The sequence below is a fragment of the Poecilia formosa genome, unplaced genomic scaffold (genome assembly GCF_000485575.1).
Source record: "Poecilia formosa unplaced genomic scaffold, Poecilia_formosa-5.1.2 Scaffold54, whole genome shotgun sequence".
Taxonomy (NCBI): Eukaryota; Metazoa; Chordata; class Actinopteri; order Cyprinodontiformes; family Poeciliidae; genus Poecilia; species Poecilia formosa.
In genome coordinates this window covers 2,656,469-2,679,213 of record NW_006799993.1, presented here as the reverse complement: position 1 = coordinate 2,679,213, position 22,745 = coordinate 2,656,469, and the positions used below count along the sequence as shown (strand labels likewise).

Here is a 22,745-nt window from a genome sequence, read left to right as displayed (position 1 = left end):
CTGCCTTTGCCCTGTGTGTGTTTGGGGCGGCCCTGTTGGTGCCGGCTGGATGGATTCTGCATCATGTCCCAGAATACCGGCAGAGATCGACTCCTTGACATCCGGAGGAAACCAAATAAACATCAAATTATTCTGATTTAAACAGACTCTCTGGTTAATCTGTGTTTCAAATCTGTCTCATTTTAAGTTACTGTTTCTCAGGACTGTTGTTTGTGAAAGTGGTTAAAAAATAAACTTCACTTACACAGATTCAGACAGAAGTTTGTTTAAGTTTTTTTATTTACGTTATGGAAATTTTGCATTGTTTAATTTGACATTTAGTTGTGTCTAGTCAAAGTGTAGCTTCAAAAATCTAGAATGTAATTACAGATAGTCAGAAGAAACAGATTTTATTATAAAACTGCCTTCCATAAGTCACCAATTATTTTTCTTCTGTGTTTTTCTCAGGTTAAATGTTTTTTCATAACCTATGAATTTACTTTTCATTTGCTCCATAAATGTGTTTCATTTAACCCAATATCGAACATCTTTCCTGGATTACGTGGTTTTATTTTAAGCTTTACAGATTTCTGGATCATTTTAAATGTTTTTATGAGATGTAAGCAGAAAATCGTCATCATGCAGAGAAATAAAGATGTAAAAACATGAATTTATTTAATAAATTCAGACCTATCTGTCTGTCTGTCTGTCTGTCTGTCTATCTGTCTGTTATTATACGTTATTTGTTGCTTCTTCCTTGCTGAGCGGCTTTTCAGGAAATGTAGAAGCAGGATTAATTTCTCTCATTGTTCCTTCATCATCTTCCTCTTTTTATTTGGTTTTTCAGCTTATAGACAGATTTCACACTAAAACCCGTCTCAATTGTTTTTTTGTTGTTGTTGTTTTTTGTTTGTTTTTTTTGCATTATTTGAGCTTTGAAGCATTGCATGTTGTTATTTTGACCATTTCTCATTTTCTGCTAATAAATATAAAAATTTTTGCCTACAGTTTCAAAGACATGTTGTCAATAGTTCATAGAATAAAAGAAAAATGCTCATTTTACTCAAACATAAACCTATAAAAAGTAAAATCACAGAAACAGCTAATTTTTTTCAAGAGGTATATAGCTACAAATAACTGTCAACTGGAAATTGTTCCCAAAAATTTACCAGATTTGTAGAAATTTACAACTTTTTTTGTGATATTTGCCTTGATTTTGTAAAAAAAAATGTTTATATCACATGAAAAAATTTCAGACCTTAAAACTGTGAGTCTTGGAGCTCAAAATACATTTACAACAATAAGACTAACAGAGTATGTTGATAAAATGTTGGATTTTATATCTGCAGACATTAAAAAGCATCATAATGTTGGTGTCAGATTAAAGCAGGTAAAAAAAAACATCTGTTGCATGTTTATTCCTCTTAATCTGCTACCAATCCTGACGTGTTCTGCGGGTTATTTTTATGTAAAATAAGCGTCAGGGTTTTCCTTCCTGTTTTCAGCTCATTGGGTTGTTCGGATTCTTGAATGACAATTTGTCAAATCTGGATCAGTCCATTTGGAAAGGGATGCAGAGCCAGAACCCAGCCAGCGTCCCGCTTCATATTAGCAGAATAAAAATAAAAAAACATCCCCGGGATGGAGACTTGAGCCATAAAACGGGTTCTGGTTTAATTTTGGTTAAATGTGGATGAGTAAAACCGACGCAGCGCAGCGCTTTGTCCGCGGCGCAGATGGTCCAATCAGACGGAGCCTGGCTGGAGGAAAGGGCGCACGCATCCAGTGAGGGAAACACATCACCGGGAGGGACATTAAACACCAAAACACCTGACAGTCCGGGTTTATGTCTCCCGAAGTGTCTGCGAAATGTCCACGAAGGCAGAGCAGTGTGAGTACCGGAGCGTGTGCGTGTTTTCTCTCCCTCTCCCCTCCCTGTTGGTTCTGGAGAAATGTGATTTTGTTTTTTTAAATTAAATGTAACCAAGAGAGCGACATGAGGGGGATTTGGGAGCTGTCCTTGGTGATGAACGCGTCCTCTCACTGCGGAGGATGATGATGATGAGGATGATGATGCTGGTCGCGGTGTTTCGTTTCCGTGTGAATGATTGACGTGTCTGCGTGGCGTGAGGATGCTCTCAAGGTCGAGATGAAAGGTTCGGTTCTGACAGGATCAGATGGTGGGATTTTGGTCCCTCGGTGTTTAAATCTGTTGCTGCAGAGATTTCCCCTTCGCTTTAAACAGGTTGCAGCTCCCTGCTGCTGCTGTAGGAAACCTGGGGTCAGACGTTGCGCCTTAAAGTTGTCTGCTGCTTTAAAAAAAGAATCCTGTTGCTGTGGTTTTACTAAAATACCCCAAAATAATGTTGATTAAAACCTTAAAGGTCAGTGGTTCTGACAGATATTAACATACAGAGTATAAAAAGACAAATAATCATTTTTTTCTTGCTGTCTGACATTAAATCAGAGTTAATATTTAGAGTTTAGGTCAGCCAGGATTTATTTTTAAAATTATACTTATTTGATAAATGCCAGAATAAAAGGAGACAGACAGAAATCTTATGTTTTTAACTCATATTTTTGTTGCTGTGTTTATAATGTTTTATCAAAACAGATCTCTCTTATAAATTATAGGTTGGATGCTAATGAAACAATAAATGTCAAAAAATATTATTAATTGAGTCATATGCTTATAAATTAACCTTTGAATAATTAGTGAAATCTCAGACTATGATGTTTTTTATGACAAAATGAAAAAAAATCACAATAGACATCCCAAGATAAACATATTTAGGTGTGAAGGGTATTAATTGACTCCAGAAAAAAAGCAAAAATCCTTGTGAAAATGTTAGCTGAAGTTGCTAAAAGAAACACTCGGTGAGAAAGAAGGCATATATTAAAAAAAACAGATTAGAGGACTGGAAATACACAACTGGCAGAAATATCCTGCAGTCTGATGAAGCTAAAATGTGTTTGTCAGGAAATGAAGCTAAGCTTTACATGATAACAAATTTTACAATAAATTATCCTGATATTAATTGTGATAAATGATAATATTGTTGTTCTGAGACGATTTTTAAGTTATATTTAACGTAATAATGCAAATACAGCCTCTCAAATTTCTAAAGAACATTTCACACTGGAACTGGAAGACAGTTTGAATATCCAAAATAAATAAAAAGACAAAATAACCAATAAATTGGATACTGAAGTTTCTGTGATAAAAAATATCCTTAAAAATGGGGCTTATTGAGACCAGAGTGGAGCTTTTTGTCATCCGGTCTTTGACAGAAAGTGAAAGTCAAGGTGAACAAGTAATTATGTGAACAATTATTGAGCTTGTTTTAATTGATCATGATATTAATTGCAACAGGCCTAGTGAAAGCATCATGTTCATCTAAACGTCTAAAACTCTAGCTTAGGTGCAAATCCATCTTCCAGATTGACAGAGATGCCTAATTGTAGCATGAAATTAGCTACAAACTGATTTAATGCCAGAAAAGTTAATGCTTTGGTGCGTCCACCACAAAGTCTTAGACGAAGAGAAGAACGGTGGGAAGAGATGAAAAGATGTGCGAGTAAAGAGGCCTTGACCAGCTGCACCAGTTCTGTTGGGGGAAATGGGCCAAAATTACAGCAAACTATTATGACAAACATGTGGAAGGAAAGCAGAATGTTTGACCCAGGTTATATGGTTTAAATTAAATATTAAGACGAATGTGTAAACCTCTGAGTTTCAAGAAAGTTAGCCCTCTCTCGTGTTATTCTGGCATTCAGATAACAAAAATAATTTTGGGAATCCTAAATGACCTAAAGCAAGAAAAATGAAATCTGATTTAAAGTCATAATGTAAGAAAAACTGTTAGGTGTGTTTTCATACAGTGCAGTGATGCAGCTATTCTGACGATTGATCGATTAATCGATTAATCAGATATTCTGATCCAATATTAGAAATGTGATAAAAGTTGCAAATAAACGATTTAATTAATTTTTTAAATTTAGATAATAAGCAATGGCATGGCTGGCAGCCTTTATTTTCAGGGTTGGTCATTTACAGGTCAGAGAGTTAGAGTCTCTACTGAAGCAACAGAAACCGGGTCAGCATGTCTCTGCTCCAACTCTGTTTATATTTCAAAAACAACAAAGTCCCATAAACACCACAGGGAGCAGAAGAACACAGGCAGCCAGCTGGGCTCAGTGCTGAAATGTCCCACAGTGTCATGTGTTAAAAGTGCCTTCCCACGTTCACACAGACCAGATTTTCCCAGCCAGTACTGGGACTTGAACCAGCAGCCTTTTGACTATGAGCTAGCAGGCTGCTGCTGCCTCCTCTAGGGGTTGCAGTGACCTTGCTGCAGCACGTTAAAGGTCAGCTGGTGCAGCCCTGGGAACAGAGAAACGTTTAAAATGTAATTTAAACATCCATGTTGTGAACTGCAGAGCTGCACATATGGATCCCTGCCAGGCAGCTGCAGAAAATCTGCATCTAAGGTCCAGATTGTTGACTCAAAAGTAACTGTGTGCCAAAAACCCCCAACACAAAATCAAGCAAATAACATTGCACATTTCTTTTTTATTTTAATTTTTTATAAGTGGATATTTAGAGAAATATCCACTTAATGTGGCTATTAAGTGGATATTTAATATCCACTTTCCAGAATTTTCAAAACTTGAAAATTCCAATTCAAAACTTGGAAGGGATTTTTATGCCAATGTATTAGTAAGTAAAATAAAATAAAATAAAAGGCGACATAAATTTCCACCAAAGCCTTCAGAAATTTTGTGATTTATCTAACATATTTTTGAGTTCCAAAAGTAAAAAATGTTCAACATTTGAAACACAGAAATGTCCAAAAATTTTTGTAGAAAATCTCTGAGATTAATCTGAAACTTTTTGAGTTTTTTGGCAGAAATGTACTCCGGCAAACTGCAAAACTCCAGACGTCATGTTTGTTTTACTAACAGGAAGCCGCTGTTGTTTTGAAGGATTCTGATTGGCTGTCAGTTTTAGCTTTGCGCCACACTGCCCCCTATGGGTTTGGCATATTTAAAACAACCTTCAGTGGCGGATTGGATGGAAATGTGGTTTTATTTTTGAAACGATTCGGCGGAGACATTCGTTATCATCATTTATGTGCAGTTCTGTGTGTTTGTGTGGAGATAAAACAGTGATTTCTTACTCTGCTCTTTATTTTGTCTAGTTGCCTCTAAGATACGATACTTGCAAGAGTATCACAACCGTGTGCAACACAATATTTACCCTGTGCCCTCCGGAACAGACATTGCAAACACACTGAAATACTTTTCCCAAACCCTCCTCAGGTAAGTACTCTGAGTGCATAGTAAGTATACATGAAGTTCAACACATTAGGTTATTCCACACACTGCTGAAAGGGATGACAGTGACACCATACCGAGCAGGACAGGAAGTGGAGTTGATTCGTGAGGAAAGCAGCGTATTTGAGTCTTTTCAGGGTGTTAGCGTGGAGGTAGATGGTGGTGTTTACTGATTCAGTGCTCAGCTGCCAGGAGTTTTCCCTCGCCTCGTCCTTCCCAGGGGGGTGAGGGGCTGCTGCTCTGACTGTGCAGCCGGAGGGTCAGGCTGCTCTCCTGGGTGCTGTGAAGAAGGAACAGTGTGTTATTTCCTTCTCCGGTGGGGTCAAGCAGGCAGCCATTTTAGACACATCCCATTTTATGATGTGTCATTTCCTGATTTTTCTTATCTCAGTTGCAGGGATTTGAGTTTTCAAGCTGGCTTTGTCTCGTCTTCTCTTTTTAGCTAACATTAGTCAAAAAACGGCACTGGAGGGTGACTTTGCATGCTCCACTGAAATTATTATTATTATCAGCTTATGGTGCAATCTGTTATAGACTGGCAGCTGGCCTCGATTCTCCACTTTATTCCTCAGGATTATTCCTCTGCTGGAAGCTTCCAGCACAAATCAAATCCACCTACACTGTGAAAACACAAAATCTTACCAAGTATTTTTGGTCTAGTTTTTAGTGCAAATATCTAATTACACTTGAAATAAGAGAAACTAACTCGAAAGTAACTTTTCAGCAAGATATAGAGGCTTGTTTTAAGTCAATAATTCCTTAATATCAATTATAAATTACCAGTTCCATTGGCAGATTATTACACTTATAACAAGAAAAGTTTCCCATAAAATAAGTTAGTACTTTTTCATCAATATTAATTAATTATTAAGTTAAAATGAGCTCCTGTATTTTGCTGAAAAGTTACTTGTAAGTTAGTTTTGTCTTATTTCACATGCACTAAGACATTTGCACTAGAAACCAAAAATACTTGGTAGGATTTTGTGTTTCTGCAGTGCGAAGTCGGTTTTTGTCAGTCAGCCTCCGCACAGCTTTGATGTCTTCCTTTGGAGCGGCCTCTTAGCCTCAGATATGCAGAGTAAATCCCTCTGCCCACCATTAGATGAGCCAAGTTCCTCTGCTGGGACTCGGGGATCCTCCATACACCTGCGTTTCCTGCAGCCAGGCGTGGAGGAAACCAGAAGAAGGAAACAAAGACGGGCGCAGGGAGCATTTATGGTTGGAGAAAAACTGAAAGTGGAGTTGGCAGCTGATTCCTACGAGCTAATGATTATTTTAGTTATCAAATATTCTGACGATTAATCGATTATTCGGATTTAAAAAAAAGGGATATTCTGTAGATTTTCTTTTAAGGCTTATTTATACAATACTAGAAATATATTAAAAGATACACATTATTTATTTAAAATTCCTATTATAAATAATAAAATACACAGTTTAAAATTGAACAACATAGCATTCCTTTAGTATATACTTGATCATTAGTACTAAATGATTAATAAATGGACAGGAAAAAGTTCTTAAGAGATTTTTTTTTTTTACAGAATTTGAACAATGTAAAGTTAAAATCCCACTTGAGGAGTTTTGGACAGAATATATTTACAGAAAAATATGTTGTTTTTTACCACTTATAATGCGAAATTTATATTTTTCTACATTTTGCCTTAATTACAGCTTTGAGTGTGTTGGTCTTTCAGCAGATTACTTTTTACTTGAGTCTGCACACTCCAGTTAACAATTAATCAATTACTAAATTAGTTGATGATTATTTGAGTAACAGATTAATCAAGATTTGAAGTTGATTCATAAAAGGGCTGCTTCTCTGGATCATATTTCTTATCAATTATTCTGGCGATTAATTGATTAATAAAATTATTTTTCATATTTTGCAGATTTTTCATTTAAGGCTTATTTATACAATATTAGAAATATATTACAAGTTGCAAATTAACATTATTTATTTTAAATTCCTATTATAAACAAGAAAATACACATTTTATTGTCTAAAATGCTTGATCATTTTTATCATTACTAGTTGATTATTTTTGGATTTTGATCATTATTATTGATAATTGGATAGCAAAAGGTGCTTAATGACTTTTTATGTGTGTCTGTTAATTAATATATTACTAAATTAGTTGATGATTATTCAAATAATCGATTCATCGTGATTAATCCAATTAATCGTTTCAACCCCTAATTCAGTTAGCTGCAGAAAAGAATGATTTTTTTTTTTGCATCTGTTTCCTGGAAGATGAGGGAAATCAGAGCTTTCTCCAACACATTAGACTTGATTGCAGCCATTCCCACACAAACACGTCCATCACTGCACATATAGTGAGCACTGCAGAGTTTTACAGTGTATGTATGTCATGTTTCTGTATCAGTGCATTCTACATGTGTTTGGTGTCCTTTCTGTTTGCAGTTCTTTCTGTTGGATGTATGCGTGGGTGTGTGTGACTAATAAGTGTTTTCTCTGTTTGTATACGTCCACTGTGTGTGTGTATGTGTGAGAGAAAGAGTGTGTGACTGTTTATGTCCGTGTTCATTGTTCAAATTAATGATGTTTTCTCTCTGATGAACGGGCAGTGAAAAAGTTATACTCTGAGCTGCAGACTCTCATTCACACAGTTTGAGCAAACACTGCAAAAACACAAAATATCACCAAATATTTTTGTCTAGTTTCTCCTGCAAATATCTTAAAATTAACCAAACGAACTTACAAGGAATTGTTTATCAAAGTAAACGAGTTTATATTAACTACTGGTTCCACTGTCAAATTTTTCCCTTATAAAATGGGAAAAAAAACTGCTTGTAATAAGTTAGAAAACCTGACATTTTTTGTTTTTATTATATTAAAAAATACTGACTTAAAAGTGCCCTATTGTGATTCCTTGAACAGGTTAGTCTATTGACTAAACTAAATATGTTCTTTACATTTTTTTGCACAAAATCGTTCTTAGATAATGAGCTGCTTTGGGGCATCTTATCACTTTAAATCTAAATAAGCTGCTGTTGGCCACACCCCCAACTCAACGTATATACTCGCATGTGAAAATGGATGCTAAAAGATGCACAATTATACAACCACTCATCTTTGAAAAGCAGAAGTGGAGCCTCCTGCATAACCAACAAGAATGATGCAAGTGGTTTCTGGACGGCAAGTCGGCAAGAAAGGATTTCTCTTTTCCAACAGCCATTGTACGGCGCATACAATGGTAAAACCAGCTGACCAAATGTGCTGGTCCTCTGCTCGGGTTTGAATTTGACTTTATTGAACATGGTGTAGTAAAAGAATTAAAGTTAAATACAAACAAAATAAATTTAAAACAAAAGCAAACAAACAAAAGAACAGTAGTAAAGTACATTTACATGTTCAAATGAGTGGGTAGAAGTATGAACTTATTCCCCCCCACTCCCCCCGCCCTACATCTGTAGCATCATCTAATAAGTTACTATTCATGTTAACTTCAGTATAACTTGGGTTGCTAGGTAACAGGCCGGGCTCTGCTGGGGTTGCTAGGGAACGGGCTGGGCTCTGCTGGTTTTGCTAAGGAACGGCAGTGGTGACTGACTTGTGACGTTACATTCTGGAGATTTTTGAAACAAGTTGTTTTTTAGACACCAAGCAATATTAATTTGTTGGCAAGAAAATTAACTTTTTTTTTTTTTTTTCAAGCACTTGGGTTGTTTTTAAACTGCAAAAACACAAAATTTTACAAAGGATTTTTGGTCTAGGTTCTTGTGCAAAATGTCTTAACTAGCGTGAAACAAGACAAAGCTAACTTACAAGTAACTTTTCAGTAAGACACAGAAGCTTGTTTTATGTAAATAACTCCTTAATGATGAAAAAGTTCTAGTTCTGTTGGTAGATTATTTCACTTATAATATGGGAAAAATGTATTTTAAGTTAAATAATCTGCCAATGGAATTAGTACTTTTTAAATCAATATTAAGCAATTATTAACCTAAAACAAGCTTCTATATTTGCTGAAAAGTTACTTGTAAGTTAGTTTAGTCTTACATCAAGTGTACTAAGATATTTGCACAAGAATCTAAACCAAATATACTTAAGATTTTGTGCTTTTGCCGTGTAGAAACAGTAGATGGATACAAAAACATGCAAAATGTGCCCCCTTTAAAACAAGCTCCTATCTGCTGAAAAGTTACCATTAAATTAATGTACTAAAACATTTGCAGTAGAATCTAGAAAACCACCTGGTGTGGTTTTGTGTTTTTGCAGTGCACAGAGACTCGGCTCTTGCAGAGTATAACTTTGAGGGGATCAGTCCGATGCTGTATTGTATGTTCTGCTGTTACATGTAAAAACTGCCTCCCCTTTCTCACTTGCCTCGGACTCTAGATGCTGTAAGTCTACTTTTTTGAGTGACCTTTAAGACAAAGTAGATTTAAAAAGAAAATCTGGGCTCTTGTCATTTAAATCCCAATCATTTTTGCCTGATAGAATAGAGTTTATAATGTGAATTAAAAAAATAAGAGCAATGCTCTCTGGCCCTCCCCTCTTTCCTCCCTCCACACTCAACCCGACTAGTTTTTGCTTTTGTTCTCCTCCCAAAGTCCAATTTGTCCACCACCTTCCCCAGGGGACAGCAAACACAATTGTCCATCCTGCATTAGCTCACGAACATGATGCTACCAGTCATCTCCCCCCTTCTGATACAACCTATTCCTTTGTCATTAATTCTCTACTGTAGATTAGTCGTTACATTTATTTTAGAAACCTGAATCCATATGCCTGTTGGATCTCATTATTTCTCCTGATGATACTGGTGCAGTATCATAACGTATGCATACGGACATTATTTCTCTGGTGCAATAAACATGTGCTGTGACCTCGGAGCACTTGATCTAACCTCACACACATGTTTATTATTGGCTCAAGCATGTTTCAAAAGTGTCACCTCTGTATTTTCCCGAACCAATCTGGTGTCACTCCCATCCTTGACAGCCCCACAAAACATGGAAAAATTCATTTTAAATTGCAAAACTCCACCTCCAATTGGCGTTTATTTTTGCATGGCAGCTGCAGGCTTTGCTTGATTGGACTACGGCAGCCATTGAGGGACAGTCCTTTGCGCTGTCCCTTTTTGGAGAAGTATGGGGTTGCCACTGAAAACATGCCATTTTTTATATTTTTGCTCCTTGTCACCAGATACGCATGAGATGCAGTGATCATTTGCAGTTTGTGCTCATGTTTTTCTTTTTATATTTTGTTTTGCAAGTCAAAACGAGATGGATTGAATTTACGCCACTCTGAACGGATGAAGCAGGGAAAAATTATGTTTTTTTTTTTACCCGTGTCTTTCAGCGACACGCCAACAGTGAGACACTGCATCCTATGTGGGGTTTATCTGGGTTTGTTTTTTTCTATTTACGCTCTCTGTAGTGCCATTTCAATGTAATGTGCTGTTTTTTTGTGTCTTTGTTGTCTCTTTTTTTCCCTTGTTCCCCTCTCCTATCCTCCCTCCCCTCCCCTCCCGCCCCCGGAGCAGCATTCTGTCCCGCACAGGCAGGAAGGAGAACCAGGAAGCTTCCAATTCGGCCGTGCCCATGACCATGTGTCTTTTTCCTGTGCCATTCCCACTCACCCCATCTCTAAGACCACAAGTCAGTTCCATCAACCCTACAGTTACTCGCTCCCTCCTTTACAGCGTTCTGCGCGATGCCCCGTCAGACCGCGGGGGGCAGGGGCAGCAGAGTCGGGACGCTCAGCTCTCAGAGTACCCCTCTCTGGACTATCAGGGCCTCTATGTGACCCTCGTGACCCTGCTTGACCTGGTGCCCCTGCTGCAGCACGGTCAGCATGGTGAGTCAAGGCCCCAGTGCTCCACTGTTTGTCATCATCATCCTCGAGCCGCCTGGCCTGCATGAAGCCACTGCTGCTGTTTTTGGCCTCGTTTTTGGAGAGAAGTCCTGCTGAGGATCTTGAGGGATGCATGGGGTGCTTGGGAGCACGCTGGATCCTGTCAACTTTTCATAAGCCATTGGATAACCCAGACATAATTAAGCCTTCTCTTCTGGGCATCATAACCTGACTGCATGTTGTTGTTATGCAAAAAAAAATGATTGGGAAAAAAATAAATGTGTTTAGACATGTTGTCATGTGCAAATATAGGCTAATGTAATGTTTTTAGACGCATTCAGAACACACATGCACTGCAAAAACACAAAATCTCACCAAGTAGTTTGGTCTAATTTCTACTGCAAATATCTTACTACACTTAAAATAAGACAAACTAACTCAAAGGTCGCTTTTCAGCAAGATTTATGACCTTGTTTTTAGTAAATAATTTGTTAATATTGATTAAAAATAAGTTGTAGTTCCATTGGCAGATTATTTAACTTATAACAATAAAGTTTTTGATGTTATAAGTTCATTTATAAGAACTTATACATCAGTATTAAGGAATTATTTTCTTAAAACAAGCCTTTATATCTGGCTGAAAAGTTACTTTTAAATTAGTTTGTCTTATTTCAAGATTAATAAGATATTTGCACAAGAAACTAGACCAAAAATAGTTGGTAAGATGTTGTGTTTTTGCAGTGTGAGAATGATTCAGAGTATAATTAGGGCTGCAACTAACAATTATTTTAGTAATCGATTATTCTGACGATTAATCGGGTAAAAGGCCACATTCTGCAGATTTTTATCTTCATTCTATACTAAATATTTGAAATACATTTAAAATATGTTATTTTTTTAATTGTATTTCGGATATTAGCATTATTTTTATTTTTAAAATAAGAAAATAAACAATAACAGCATTTCTGTGGTGTATGCTTGATCATTTGTAGAAAAATAATTCATCTGTACTTTAACATCCACATGTGAAAAGTTCAGTCATTTTTATTTAACTTAATCAATACAGTGTATTGCTAATCGGTTGTTTATCTTTTTTTGGATTAACTGATTAATAATTAGGTAGCAAAAACAAAACATTTTACCAAGTATTTTTAGTCTAGATTCTAAGGTAAATATCTTAGTACACTTTAAATAAGTTTTTAGCAAGAAATTCAAGCTTATTTTAAGTAATTAATTCCTTAACATTAATGAAAAAATAACTTAGTCTGGCAGATTATTTAACTTACAACATGGGAAAAATGTCTTGTTATAAAAAATAATCTGGCAGACTAACAATTACTTTTTCATCAATATTAATTAATTAATCACTTAAAATAAGTGTGAATTTCTTACTGAAAAGTTTTATATAAGTTAGTTTGATCTTATTTTAAGTGTATTAAGATATTTGCACTATAAATTAGACAAAAATACTTGGTAAGATTTTGTGTTTTTGCAGTGTGGATAGCAAAATGTGCTATTTTTTCCACACAATTTGAACCAGGTTAAGCTAAAAATGAGGGGGGTATCATAAAACCAAGATGTTTATATTTTCTGTACAATTTTGGCTGAGTTACTGATTTGACTGTTGTTCTTTCACTAGATTACCTTTCTTTGTCTATTTACTCAAGTTAACGATTAATCGATTACTAAATTAGTTGACCATTATTTCAAGAATCGATTAATCGTGATGAATTTGATTAATCGTTTCAGCCCTAAGTATAATCACTCTGCTCTGCACCACACCTGCTGCACAGTATTTTATAAAACTGAGCTCTAAAGCATGAAAAGCCATCTTCTAGATTAGATTTCTCTGATTTGTACCTCAGAGCTTTTTGCAGACAGACCTCAACAGCAGCTCTTAATCCTGTTGTTTTTTTGTTTTCTGCTGCTGTAATATTAAATAAATGCCATTCATGTAACCCAGTGGCTGCGTACAGCATCAGGATGCTGTATGTGCAGCTGATTGAATGCGTGTTTGTGTATCTCTGTCCTTTTTTGTTTGTTTTTTTGCCCTCTCTGTTTCTCATCAGATCTGGGACAGTCCATATTTTACACAACAACCTGCCTTCTGCCCTTCCTCAGCGACGATATTCTCAGCACTTTGCCCTATACAATGATCTCCACCTTAGCCACTTTCCCTCCCTTCCTCCATAAAGACATCATTGAGTACCTGAGCACCTCTTTCCTCCCCATGGCGATACGTGAGTACGACCTGATGACGGAGGATTTCAAAAATCATTCACATTCCGTCGTTTTTAAACTTTAAACAAATAAAAAATACTGGAAATAAACATCTGAAGTAAACAGAAAACAGTCTGAACAGTTCAGTGATTCATCACAGATTCTTTGTGTTTCTGCCTTTTTGTTTTACTTCAAATTAATTTTGATATCAGGCAAATAAATAAATACTGAAAGCTGTTTTTAATTGATTATTTAAAATAAGTAATTTCCACTTTGTTTTAATTCTGCCAAATTAAAAGGTTTTGGAGAATGAATTAACTTTTTAGTCACTGAATCTATAACATATTTTTAACTTGTTCAATTATATATACATATATGATTAAAAAAAAACTTAAATTTACCTTCAAACTTTGGCTGAAGTTCATCATATTTAAATTTTAACTATTTTCTTATTTGATAATTATTTCTTTTGTTAGTTAACCAATCAATAAATGGATACAAAAATGTACCAATGTGGAGATTTTTTTTTTAAGAATTTGAACCAGGCGAAGCTAAAACTAAGTCGCTTGAGGAATCCTAGATAGAACATTTTAACTGATAGAGAAGTTTATTTTATCTTAAATGCCAAAAATTATACATTTTTTACACACTTTTGGTTTTCAAATGACCTTTTTTAAGAGTGTGGATACTACAGTTAACGATTAATCGATTACTAAATTAGTTAATGATTATTTCCATAATCGGTTAATCATGATTAATGCGATTAATTGTTTCAGCCCTACATTAAAATGCAACAAAAAAAGGACACGTTTCACTATAGGTTAAGCAGATTCAGTTTACCGTGTTCAATTATAATGTGTAATAGTGTCTTTTTAATCATAAAAGTGATATTTTAAGTATGTTCCTCCTTCTGTGTGCAGTGGGATCAACTCGGAGGGAGGGCGGAGTGCCTGCCTACGTCAATCTGTCGGCCTCATCTATGCTCATGATCGCAATGCAGTACACCTCAAACCCAGGTAAATGCCATGTTGTCTAGTTTGAAAACTGCACAGTTAAGTGCCCCTTTTTCTGTTTACTTCAGAGCATAATCTCTGCCTTGTTCCAGTTTATCACTGTCAGCTGTTGGAGTGCCTAATGAAGCACAAACAGGAAGTGTGGAAGGTAAACAAAGCGCTCCCTTTCCCATCTGAAGCAGACATCTGTGTAAAGATGATCCTTATTATTCTCATTTGGTAAAACAAACTCTGTCACAGAACTAAAAGTTCATTTCTGCTACTCATATATGCAAATTGTTAGATTTAATGTGTGGAAACATATCTTGAATTTGTGATTAATCATTGCACCAGAACTGAAATGATTAATTAGAATAGTGTATTTAAAAGATAATTTTATATTGCAATCCAGCACACAAAAACACACTATTCCAGGTTTAAAAGGCATAAAAGTCTCGGGAAAATAAATAATATACAAAAAAAACAACCTGGTCAAATTTTAGGCCATTTTAATCAACACAGTCAAATATAAAACCCAGACAAGACAAAACAATATCAAAGAGAAATGGAGGGTTAATTAAAGTAATAAAATATTTTTCTATCACTTCTGCATCCAGTTTGACTGAAGGAAGAGCAACAACTCTGAGCTGATATTAAACATTGGTTTGTGAATCCCAGGATATAAATATAAATAACTTAACTAGCGGGACACAAAATTGTTGTGACAAACTGAGAATATTTAGAATAGGTTTCAGTTTCTCACACTTCAACAGAAATCATTCATAAATTTTATTGAAAAACCTTTCATGAAAAGAGTGAATACATACATTTGGATGTATCCTCTCTGGTGTAACTGCAGCATAAACCAAATTCAGTTTAAAGTTGGGAAAATAAAAGTTAAAACAATACAAAAACAAAATCACATTTTCTTTGTGTGTCCATTACTCTTTACCTAAAGCGGAAACATAAAGCTTTTTGTAAACATTTTCTGTTTCAGGACCTGCTTTATGTCATATCTTACGGCCCATCCCAAGTAAAACCTCCAGCTGTGCAAATGCTGTTTCATTACTGGCCCAACCTGAAGCCACCAGGAGCCATCAGCGAATACAGAGGGCTGCAGTACACAGGTTTGATTCCCTGGAGGCCATATTTGCTATTTTAGATGTGAACAAACTAATTAATTGTTCAATAATCAAAATTTTCATTTGTTCAGCCTGGAATCCCATCCACTGTCAACACATCGAGTGCCATAACGCCATCAACAAACCTGCAGTCAAGGTAACAAAAAAATCTGTTGCATATCTCACTAGGGATGAAATGATTAATCACGATTAATCGATAACTGAAATAATCATCAACTAATTTAGTAACAGATTAATTGTTAACTAGAGTATGCAAATTAGAGAAAAAGGCCACTTGGTGAAAAATAAAAATACTAACATTAGTAATACGGCTTATGTGGTTATATGAAAACTCTGCAGAATGAGCCAATTTCTTTTTTGATCATCAGATTAATCGATTAATCATCAGAATAATTGATAGTAAGGATTACTTTATGATGATTAATCAATTAATCGGAAAAAGTTTTGGCAGATTCTACAGATTTTTTAACCACTTAAGCCTTTTTATGTAATATTAGAAAATTAAAAGATGCAAATAAAAACAATTCAATTCATTTTTCAAATAATAAAACAAACATTTATTGTCCAAAAGGTAATAACATAGCATTCCTTTAATGAATTTCATCCAGGTGAAGCTAAAACTATGACGCTTGAGGAGTTTTAGGTGAAACATATTTATAGACAAAGGCGTTTTTTTTTTATCTAAATTCAAAATGTATGCTTATTCTGTTCAATTTTGGCTTAATTACTGCTCTGAATATATAGTTTTTTTTAGCAAATGGCTTTTTTTAAAGTCTGTATACTCCAATTAATGATTAACCGATTACTAAATTTAAATCTAGACTATAAAGCAACTTTAGAGTTGCTTTTGAACCATTATAAATTAAACGTCGACCAACATATTTGATGTGTATCAATTACTCATGATTAATCCGATTAATCGTTTCAGCCCTAATCAAATAGAATAACCATTTTCTAAAATAATCATTAGTTACAGCCCTATATTTCACCTCTAGTGACGAATTAGCTCCTCTGTATTTAAGGTTTATTTTCATATTTTGTTGTCCTATCAGTAAATACATGAACAATGAGGCGGTGGCATCAACCGCTTTTCTCCACTCAAAGCTCACAGATTCTCTGCTTTATCATCCCCGCCTGCCTTGACTCAACTGTGCTCCAAACTGACAAATAGAGTTGGAACGGGGCAGCAGGGATGGGGGCTGGATTTCAATTACCGGGAGCAGGAAGGCGGCATGGGGGAGGGGGCCTTAATTGGAAGCGGTGACCCTGTGCAGCCCTGGAGGACAGGGTGGCATCCAGTGAGCACAGTAAATTACAGTGCACCATCTGAACATTGAGGCCAGCAGCGTTTAGCACAGACTCAGGCACAGCATATGCACACAGCCATTGTTATTGAGCTTAAAGGAGCAGATAAATGTGTCCTGATGTTTTATTTACACAATCTGTTTAGTGAGGTAGGACTGAAACGATTAATCGGATTAATTGTGATGAATCGATTAATCGTACACGGACTGAAAAAAAGCAGATTGCTGAACAACATACTCAAAGCAGAAATTAAGCCAAAACTGTACAAAAATATGTAAATTTTGTATTTAAAACAAAGAAAAAAAAAAGACGTATGTAAATATGTTCTACCCCAAAATCCTCAAGTGGCATTTTTTGATTCACTGGGTTAAAATTCTGTAAAATTTCCCTATTCAGCACCTTTTGCTATGCAGTTATTAATTGGTTGGTACAAAAATAATCTGTAGGTCAGTATTAATGTTAAGTCAAGCAGAAAGAGCTGAACTTTTCATATGTTGATGTTAGAAGTGTTTTTGTAGCTGCAGATGTACTGCAAATGATCCACTTATTGAGCACTATGTTTTAGGCAAAACAGTGTTTATTTTCCTATTTTAAAGAATGAAATTAATTATTTGCATCTTTCAATGTACTTCTAATACTGTATAAAAAAGACGTAATTAAAAAAATCTGCAGAGTGTGCCAATTGTTTTATCCGATTAATATACATTTTCTAGAGTCTTTTCTTATTTTTCCTTCTTTGCACTTGTCCAGCAGATCTTTGTTATTTTTAGCATTTACAAGACCAAAAATATGCATCATACTTGATCATTAAAGTTCATGAAAGTCCATAAAATGTGTCAAAATATATACCAAATTTGTATGGATGACAATTTAAACGTAACGTCTGGTCAAATATTGAAGAACTTTCACAGCAAAAACCGCAAATATTACCAAGTATTTTAATCAGGACATTATCATAAATCAAATAAATCCTCTAGGACCGAACTTAAACATTGGGCTTTATGCTGCTAACGTTTAGCTTTTGTCAACGACTCATAGGTGAAAGTTGAGAGCGTTGCGCAACATAAATAATTACCTGGCCGCAACAGGATGCACATAACTTAATCAAGCTTCAGGTAATTTTCTTTGATGAATTTGAATAATATAGGAACTTGGTGGAAGTAGTACACATGAAATAAGACAAATGTATAAATAACTTTTTGGCAACACATAGAAGCTTGTTTTAAGTCAAAAAGCCCTTAATAATAATCCACCAGTGGACCAAGACATTTTTCCCATATTATAAATATCTTGCTCACTAATGACTAGCAATTTTTCATCAATATTAAGGAATTATTGACTTAAAACATGCTCTTATAGGTTGCTGAAAAGCTACTTGTAAGTTGGTTTAGTCATATTTGAAGTGTACTCAGATAGTTACACTGGAAATTAGACCAAAAATACTTAGTAAGATTTTCTTTTTTTTTCAGTGTTGTAATTGTGATATGGTTCAATGATAATGACGACTCAATATTTAAACATTTTATAAACATTATGCCTAAAATTTCCACTTTCAATAGCAATAGAAAGTGTTGTTGAAACACTTCTGATTGCTACAACATCCTACCTGTACAGCCTCTAATCTGATGACTAAATTCTCTGTGTTTGAGCTGGGAATCCACGCAGTCACTGTATTTGTGACTCTTACAGATGTGCATAGACCCGACTCTCTCTGTAGCGCTGGGAGACAAGCCGCCACCTCTTTATTTATGCGAGGAGTGCAGCCAGAGGATCGCTGGGTATGCATCTGCTTCACCTCTTTTCTCCTAAACAAACACACAAACTCACATCTCCTGTTGCCTGCAGGCTCATTGTTCCTGTCTCCACCTCAGCCAAAGCACAAAGCCAGAGTTATGTAATTCCCCTGTGCCGCTAATGAGATCATCATCACAGAAAAACGTGCATGCACTTGTTCCTCATTTCTCCAGAATGTGGACGATTATAATTACCAGGCTTTCCAGTGTTTTGCAAGATGCTTAGCGGCGCTTATGATCTGTCGGGAAGCTGAATCAGTTGTGTTGAAGTCTCTATGCAGCATTTCACCTCTAAATCATGCAACGTTTTGTTATTTCTATGACCTTTGCAGAGATCATCCTGAATGGCTTGTTGATGTCCTACTGCCACAAGGTGAGCATATTCAGCAGTTTCAGATGGATTACTCATGCATAGCAAAAGTTTTCCATACAAAACACTGCAGCGTTTTAAAGACTCGTTCACAGCTGTCTCAAACTGTTTTGAGATTTTTGATTTCTACTGGTAATTTCTTTGGGCCTTTTAGTAAAAAAATATTTACCCACTGACAAATTTCTTTTTTTTTGTTTTGTTTTTCATAAACACATTTTAATACTAGACTGACACCCTGAGTTAGTAGATAAAAAATTACAGTTTTCAAATGATTAAATCTTTTACGAGAAGCAAACTTCACAGTTTGTAACTTTTATTAAAAAATATGTTTTTACGTATTTATTAAAACTGTCACCATGTTGTGACAGTTTGTTACGAGACAGATAATCTGTGAAAAGATCAATGTCTTCCACCTTTTCCCTGAGCTACTGCAGCCGTCTAAAGAAATTAACCATTCCACACCAAAAACAATCAATCACAGCCAGAAGGAGCGTCTTGGCGCTGTCAATCAACCTCATGTATGCGCTGATCAATGTGCTGAAGTTGGAGAAACATCCTGCCATTACAGGAAAACGGTTTATCCACTGTCATCAGAGTCTATGCTAACTACCCTTAGCATTCTCTACAAGCTGTGATAGTTTCTGCCTAGGGAAGGAAATGAGCAGCGCCGCACATAGAGTGATTGATAGTGTTAAGACCCGCCTCCTGGCTCTAATTGGTTGTTTGTAGTTTGCACTGGGAGAAGACAGATTATCTGTCATCACATAGTGAAATAAACATGTTAATCAATATATAAAAGATGATACAAAATGTAATAAAATGTGGAACATTAGATGAGGACAGATTAGTCATTTCATCACCGAGAGCTAAAACAATTTAAGTATCCTACCATATGTGTGTGTGTGTGTGTGTGTGTGTGTGTGTGTGTGTATATATATAAATATATGAAACAAAGTTGCAACAAAGGTGCAAATGATTGGTTTTACATTTTAAGATAATTTCCTAACATGTAGTGTTGCACTTAGGAGAAATGAAGTTTAAAGTGTGTTAATTAAAAAACAGAAGCAATATGAAAATTTGTTTGCATATATTAATCATGTTTTTAATGTTTAGAAGTGATATGTCATGAAATGAAAATATTTGTGTTTCATCATTCTTTATTTTCTTTGCAGCAGAGATATCTGCCATTTGTCAAAAGAAGGTAAGGTTAACATTCTTCATATTCACTGTGATCCATGTTAATACACCTTGCTTTACTTTTTTTATGCAGATGAAGCCATATATTTCCAGAAGCTGTATTTAAGGACACATTAACTTGTTTTATCTCGCTGTCTGGCATTAATTCACGCTTCCTGTTTACTGCCACTGAGAATTACAAAATAATTTGTATTTGCTAAATGCCAGAATAATGACAAAGAGAAGGCTTTTTAATTGCTTTCTTCTACATAGATTGGGATTACTGCGCCTTTAAGAAATATGTGATGTCATAACTTGACATCACTGACAACTTGACATCACTGTGAATTAAGCATCCAGAGATACTTAATTCACAACATTTGAGTTGAATGGAGAAACATATATGGCCAACTACAGATGCTACTTCTGCGTGAACGTCTCTTTGTTCATGGGGAATTAAGTGTTTAACATATTTTATTCTTTTAATCTTTTTTTCTTTTCAGCAGAGGTTCCTGTTTTTGTTATAAATATGTCTAATAATAATGTGAAAAAATTAAAATAATCTGTCATCTGACAGAAAACAGTGTTAAAGTGTAGTTATGTTTTTGTTAAATTCACCATATTAAGAAAAATGTAGCCCTCTATGCTATGTAAAGACCTATTTGATACAAGAGAAAACTCAAGTTTTTAAGAAGCTTTTTCATTAGTTGTTGCATAAGATCAATTAACTTTATATTAACTCGTTAATCAATAACTTGCATCCCTAATTTAGATAGATTAACGTTTGCAGCCTTTTGTTGATATTAGCTGATCAATCTACTTGATTTGATTACATTTGTATATCTCTGTAAATGTGTTGAAGACATTTTCTTAACTAAATTAATTTTATTCTGGACTAAGAAAGCAGCACACCCCATTTCAAACGCAGCTGCTGCTACTGGGCCGTGATGTTTATTTGCTCTTGCTGAATGCTCTGCCACAGGCTAAGTGCTCCCTGCTGGTTTCCAAGGAGACTCGGGTCTCAGGTAATCCTGTCAGGCCCGTGTTGTCTGTGGAAACAGCTGGGTGCCGCCCCGGTTTGTTTGTTCAGCACCATGTAATCCACATCCTTCCTTAATCACTCTCAGGAATTAGATTTACACCTACGCTGTTGTTTTTAAAAATACAACATGAGGCCTGCACTGCAAAAACACAAAACCTTACAGAGTATCTTTGGTCTAGTTTCTAGTGCAAATATTTTAGTGCACTTGAAATAAGGTGCAACAAACTTGCAAGTAACATTTAATCGAAATAAAGGAGCTTGTTTTAAGTAATTAATTACTTAATATTGATGAAAAAATACTAGTTACACTAGCAGATTATTGACATATATCAAGACATTTTTTCCCATGTTACAAGTGAAATAATCTGCCAATATTGAGGATTTATTGACTTAAAAGAAGCTCCTATATTGTGGAAAAGGTTACTTGGAAGTTAGTTTTGCTTTATCTCAAGTGTGCAAAGCTATTTGCACTAGAAACTAAACAGAAAATACTTTTAGGATGTTTTCCCACCTGATAGTCTGTTAGACTTGGTTAGATTGGAAACCAAAATTACAATTTTTGAGTACTTTACCCACCTCTTTATAATGCTAAGATAAATATTAGTGATATTCCGTAGTACTTACTGCCGAACTAACAAAATTAGTTTAGCTAATGTAGCTTTTTCTGCTATCTAAGAAGTATGTTACTACATGTACCTACCCTGCCAGTCACCAGAACCTTGTTATTCCTGCGTCCTTTACAAAGCCATTCAAACGCTGATTGTTTACCGCGTCTTTTTGCTCACCAAATAGTTAAATATATCGTGGTATGAGATCGGAGCTAGCTTGTCCACATTGTCCGACATATTTTCGTTCTCGGTCTCATATGATTGATCCAGACAGCAGCCATTTTGTTCATGTATCTTTCTCTCGCACGTAGTCAACAGATTCCACATATTTTCTGTTTGTTGGTCTGCAAGCCATCAGTTCGTTATGCACTGCGCATGCGCGTGCCTGCTAAGATGACGCGGTTCACTTCCTGTTTAGACTTGTTCACTTCCTACTTACAGAGCGGTCTCCAGTTTGCTTGGATCCACATTCTAACAGCACCGTAGTTCACTTTAATTGAACTGAGACCTAGGTTTTTAGGCGGACCAGAGTTTGCTTTTTTGTTCTGCATTAGAGTTCGATGCTTAAACCAACCGGACTTTCTAGACAAAGTTTGATTAAAGCGGACCAAACAGGGCTCAGATTTTGTGTTTTTGTGTGTCGCTGATGAATGTTTTGTCGTTGAACGCTGAATGAAGCTACTCTCCATCACATGACGGTTGTGTTAATTTGATCGGCAGCAGTGTATTCCTCTAATGGCGCCAGATTAGAGGCTGATCAGATTACCATGCCTCCCTTTTTATTTTTAGAAACCTCCAGCGACCAACGTGTGCTGTTTTCTCACTCGGATGTGCACAGGTTTCCAATCAGAGTAGTTAGCTGATTAAAAACAAAAAAACGTGACATATGGATTGGTTGTTCATATCAGAAATAAGCAGTCTTCGCCTCTTCCTCCTCCCGCTCCTCGTTTTCCTCGC

General features: G+C 35.7%; 1 protein-coding gene and 1 long non-coding RNA gene across 11 annotated transcripts in view; one reads left to right on the top strand and one right to left on the bottom strand.

Moving 5' to 3' along the window:
- The first annotated feature begins 1,529 nt into the window (after window positions 1-1,529).
- Window positions 1,530-22,745, top strand: part of unc79 (unc-79 homolog, NALCN channel complex subunit) — a 56,874-nt gene continuing 35,658 nt past the window's right edge. For 6 of the 10 annotated variants that reach the window (XM_016672006.1, XM_016672005.1, XM_016672010.1 and 3 more), the window contains exons 1-11: window positions 1,530-1,870; window positions 5,181-5,301; window positions 10,830-11,143; window positions 13,210-13,380; window positions 14,281-14,376; window positions 14,466-14,521; window positions 15,350-15,479; window positions 15,566-15,630; window positions 18,489-18,577; window positions 18,925-18,965; window positions 20,135-20,163. In XM_016672006.1, the coding sequence (XP_016527492.1) occupies window positions 1,849-1,870; window positions 5,181-5,301; window positions 10,830-11,143; window positions 13,210-13,380; window positions 14,281-14,376; window positions 14,466-14,521; window positions 15,350-15,479; window positions 15,566-15,630; window positions 18,489-18,577; window positions 18,925-18,965; window positions 20,135-20,163 (1,134 nt within the window). In that variant the 5' untranslated portion in view covers window positions 1,530-1,848. The remainder of the gene's footprint in view (window positions 1,871-5,180; window positions 5,302-10,829; window positions 11,144-13,209; window positions 13,381-14,280; window positions 14,377-14,465; window positions 14,522-15,349; window positions 15,480-15,565; window positions 15,631-18,488; window positions 18,578-18,924; window positions 18,966-20,134; window positions 20,164-22,745) is intronic. The other 4 variants (XM_016672012.1, XM_016672007.1, XM_016672011.1 and 1 more) reach the window with 4 other exon arrangements.
- LOC107836374 (uncharacterized) lies at window positions 3,992-22,741 on the bottom strand. The gene is made up of 3 exons (XR_001662257.1): window positions 21,881-22,741; window positions 5,394-5,596; window positions 3,992-4,363 (listed from the first exon to the last, which is right to left on the bottom strand). It is a non-coding gene; the product is annotated as an uncharacterized LOC107836374 (long non-coding RNA).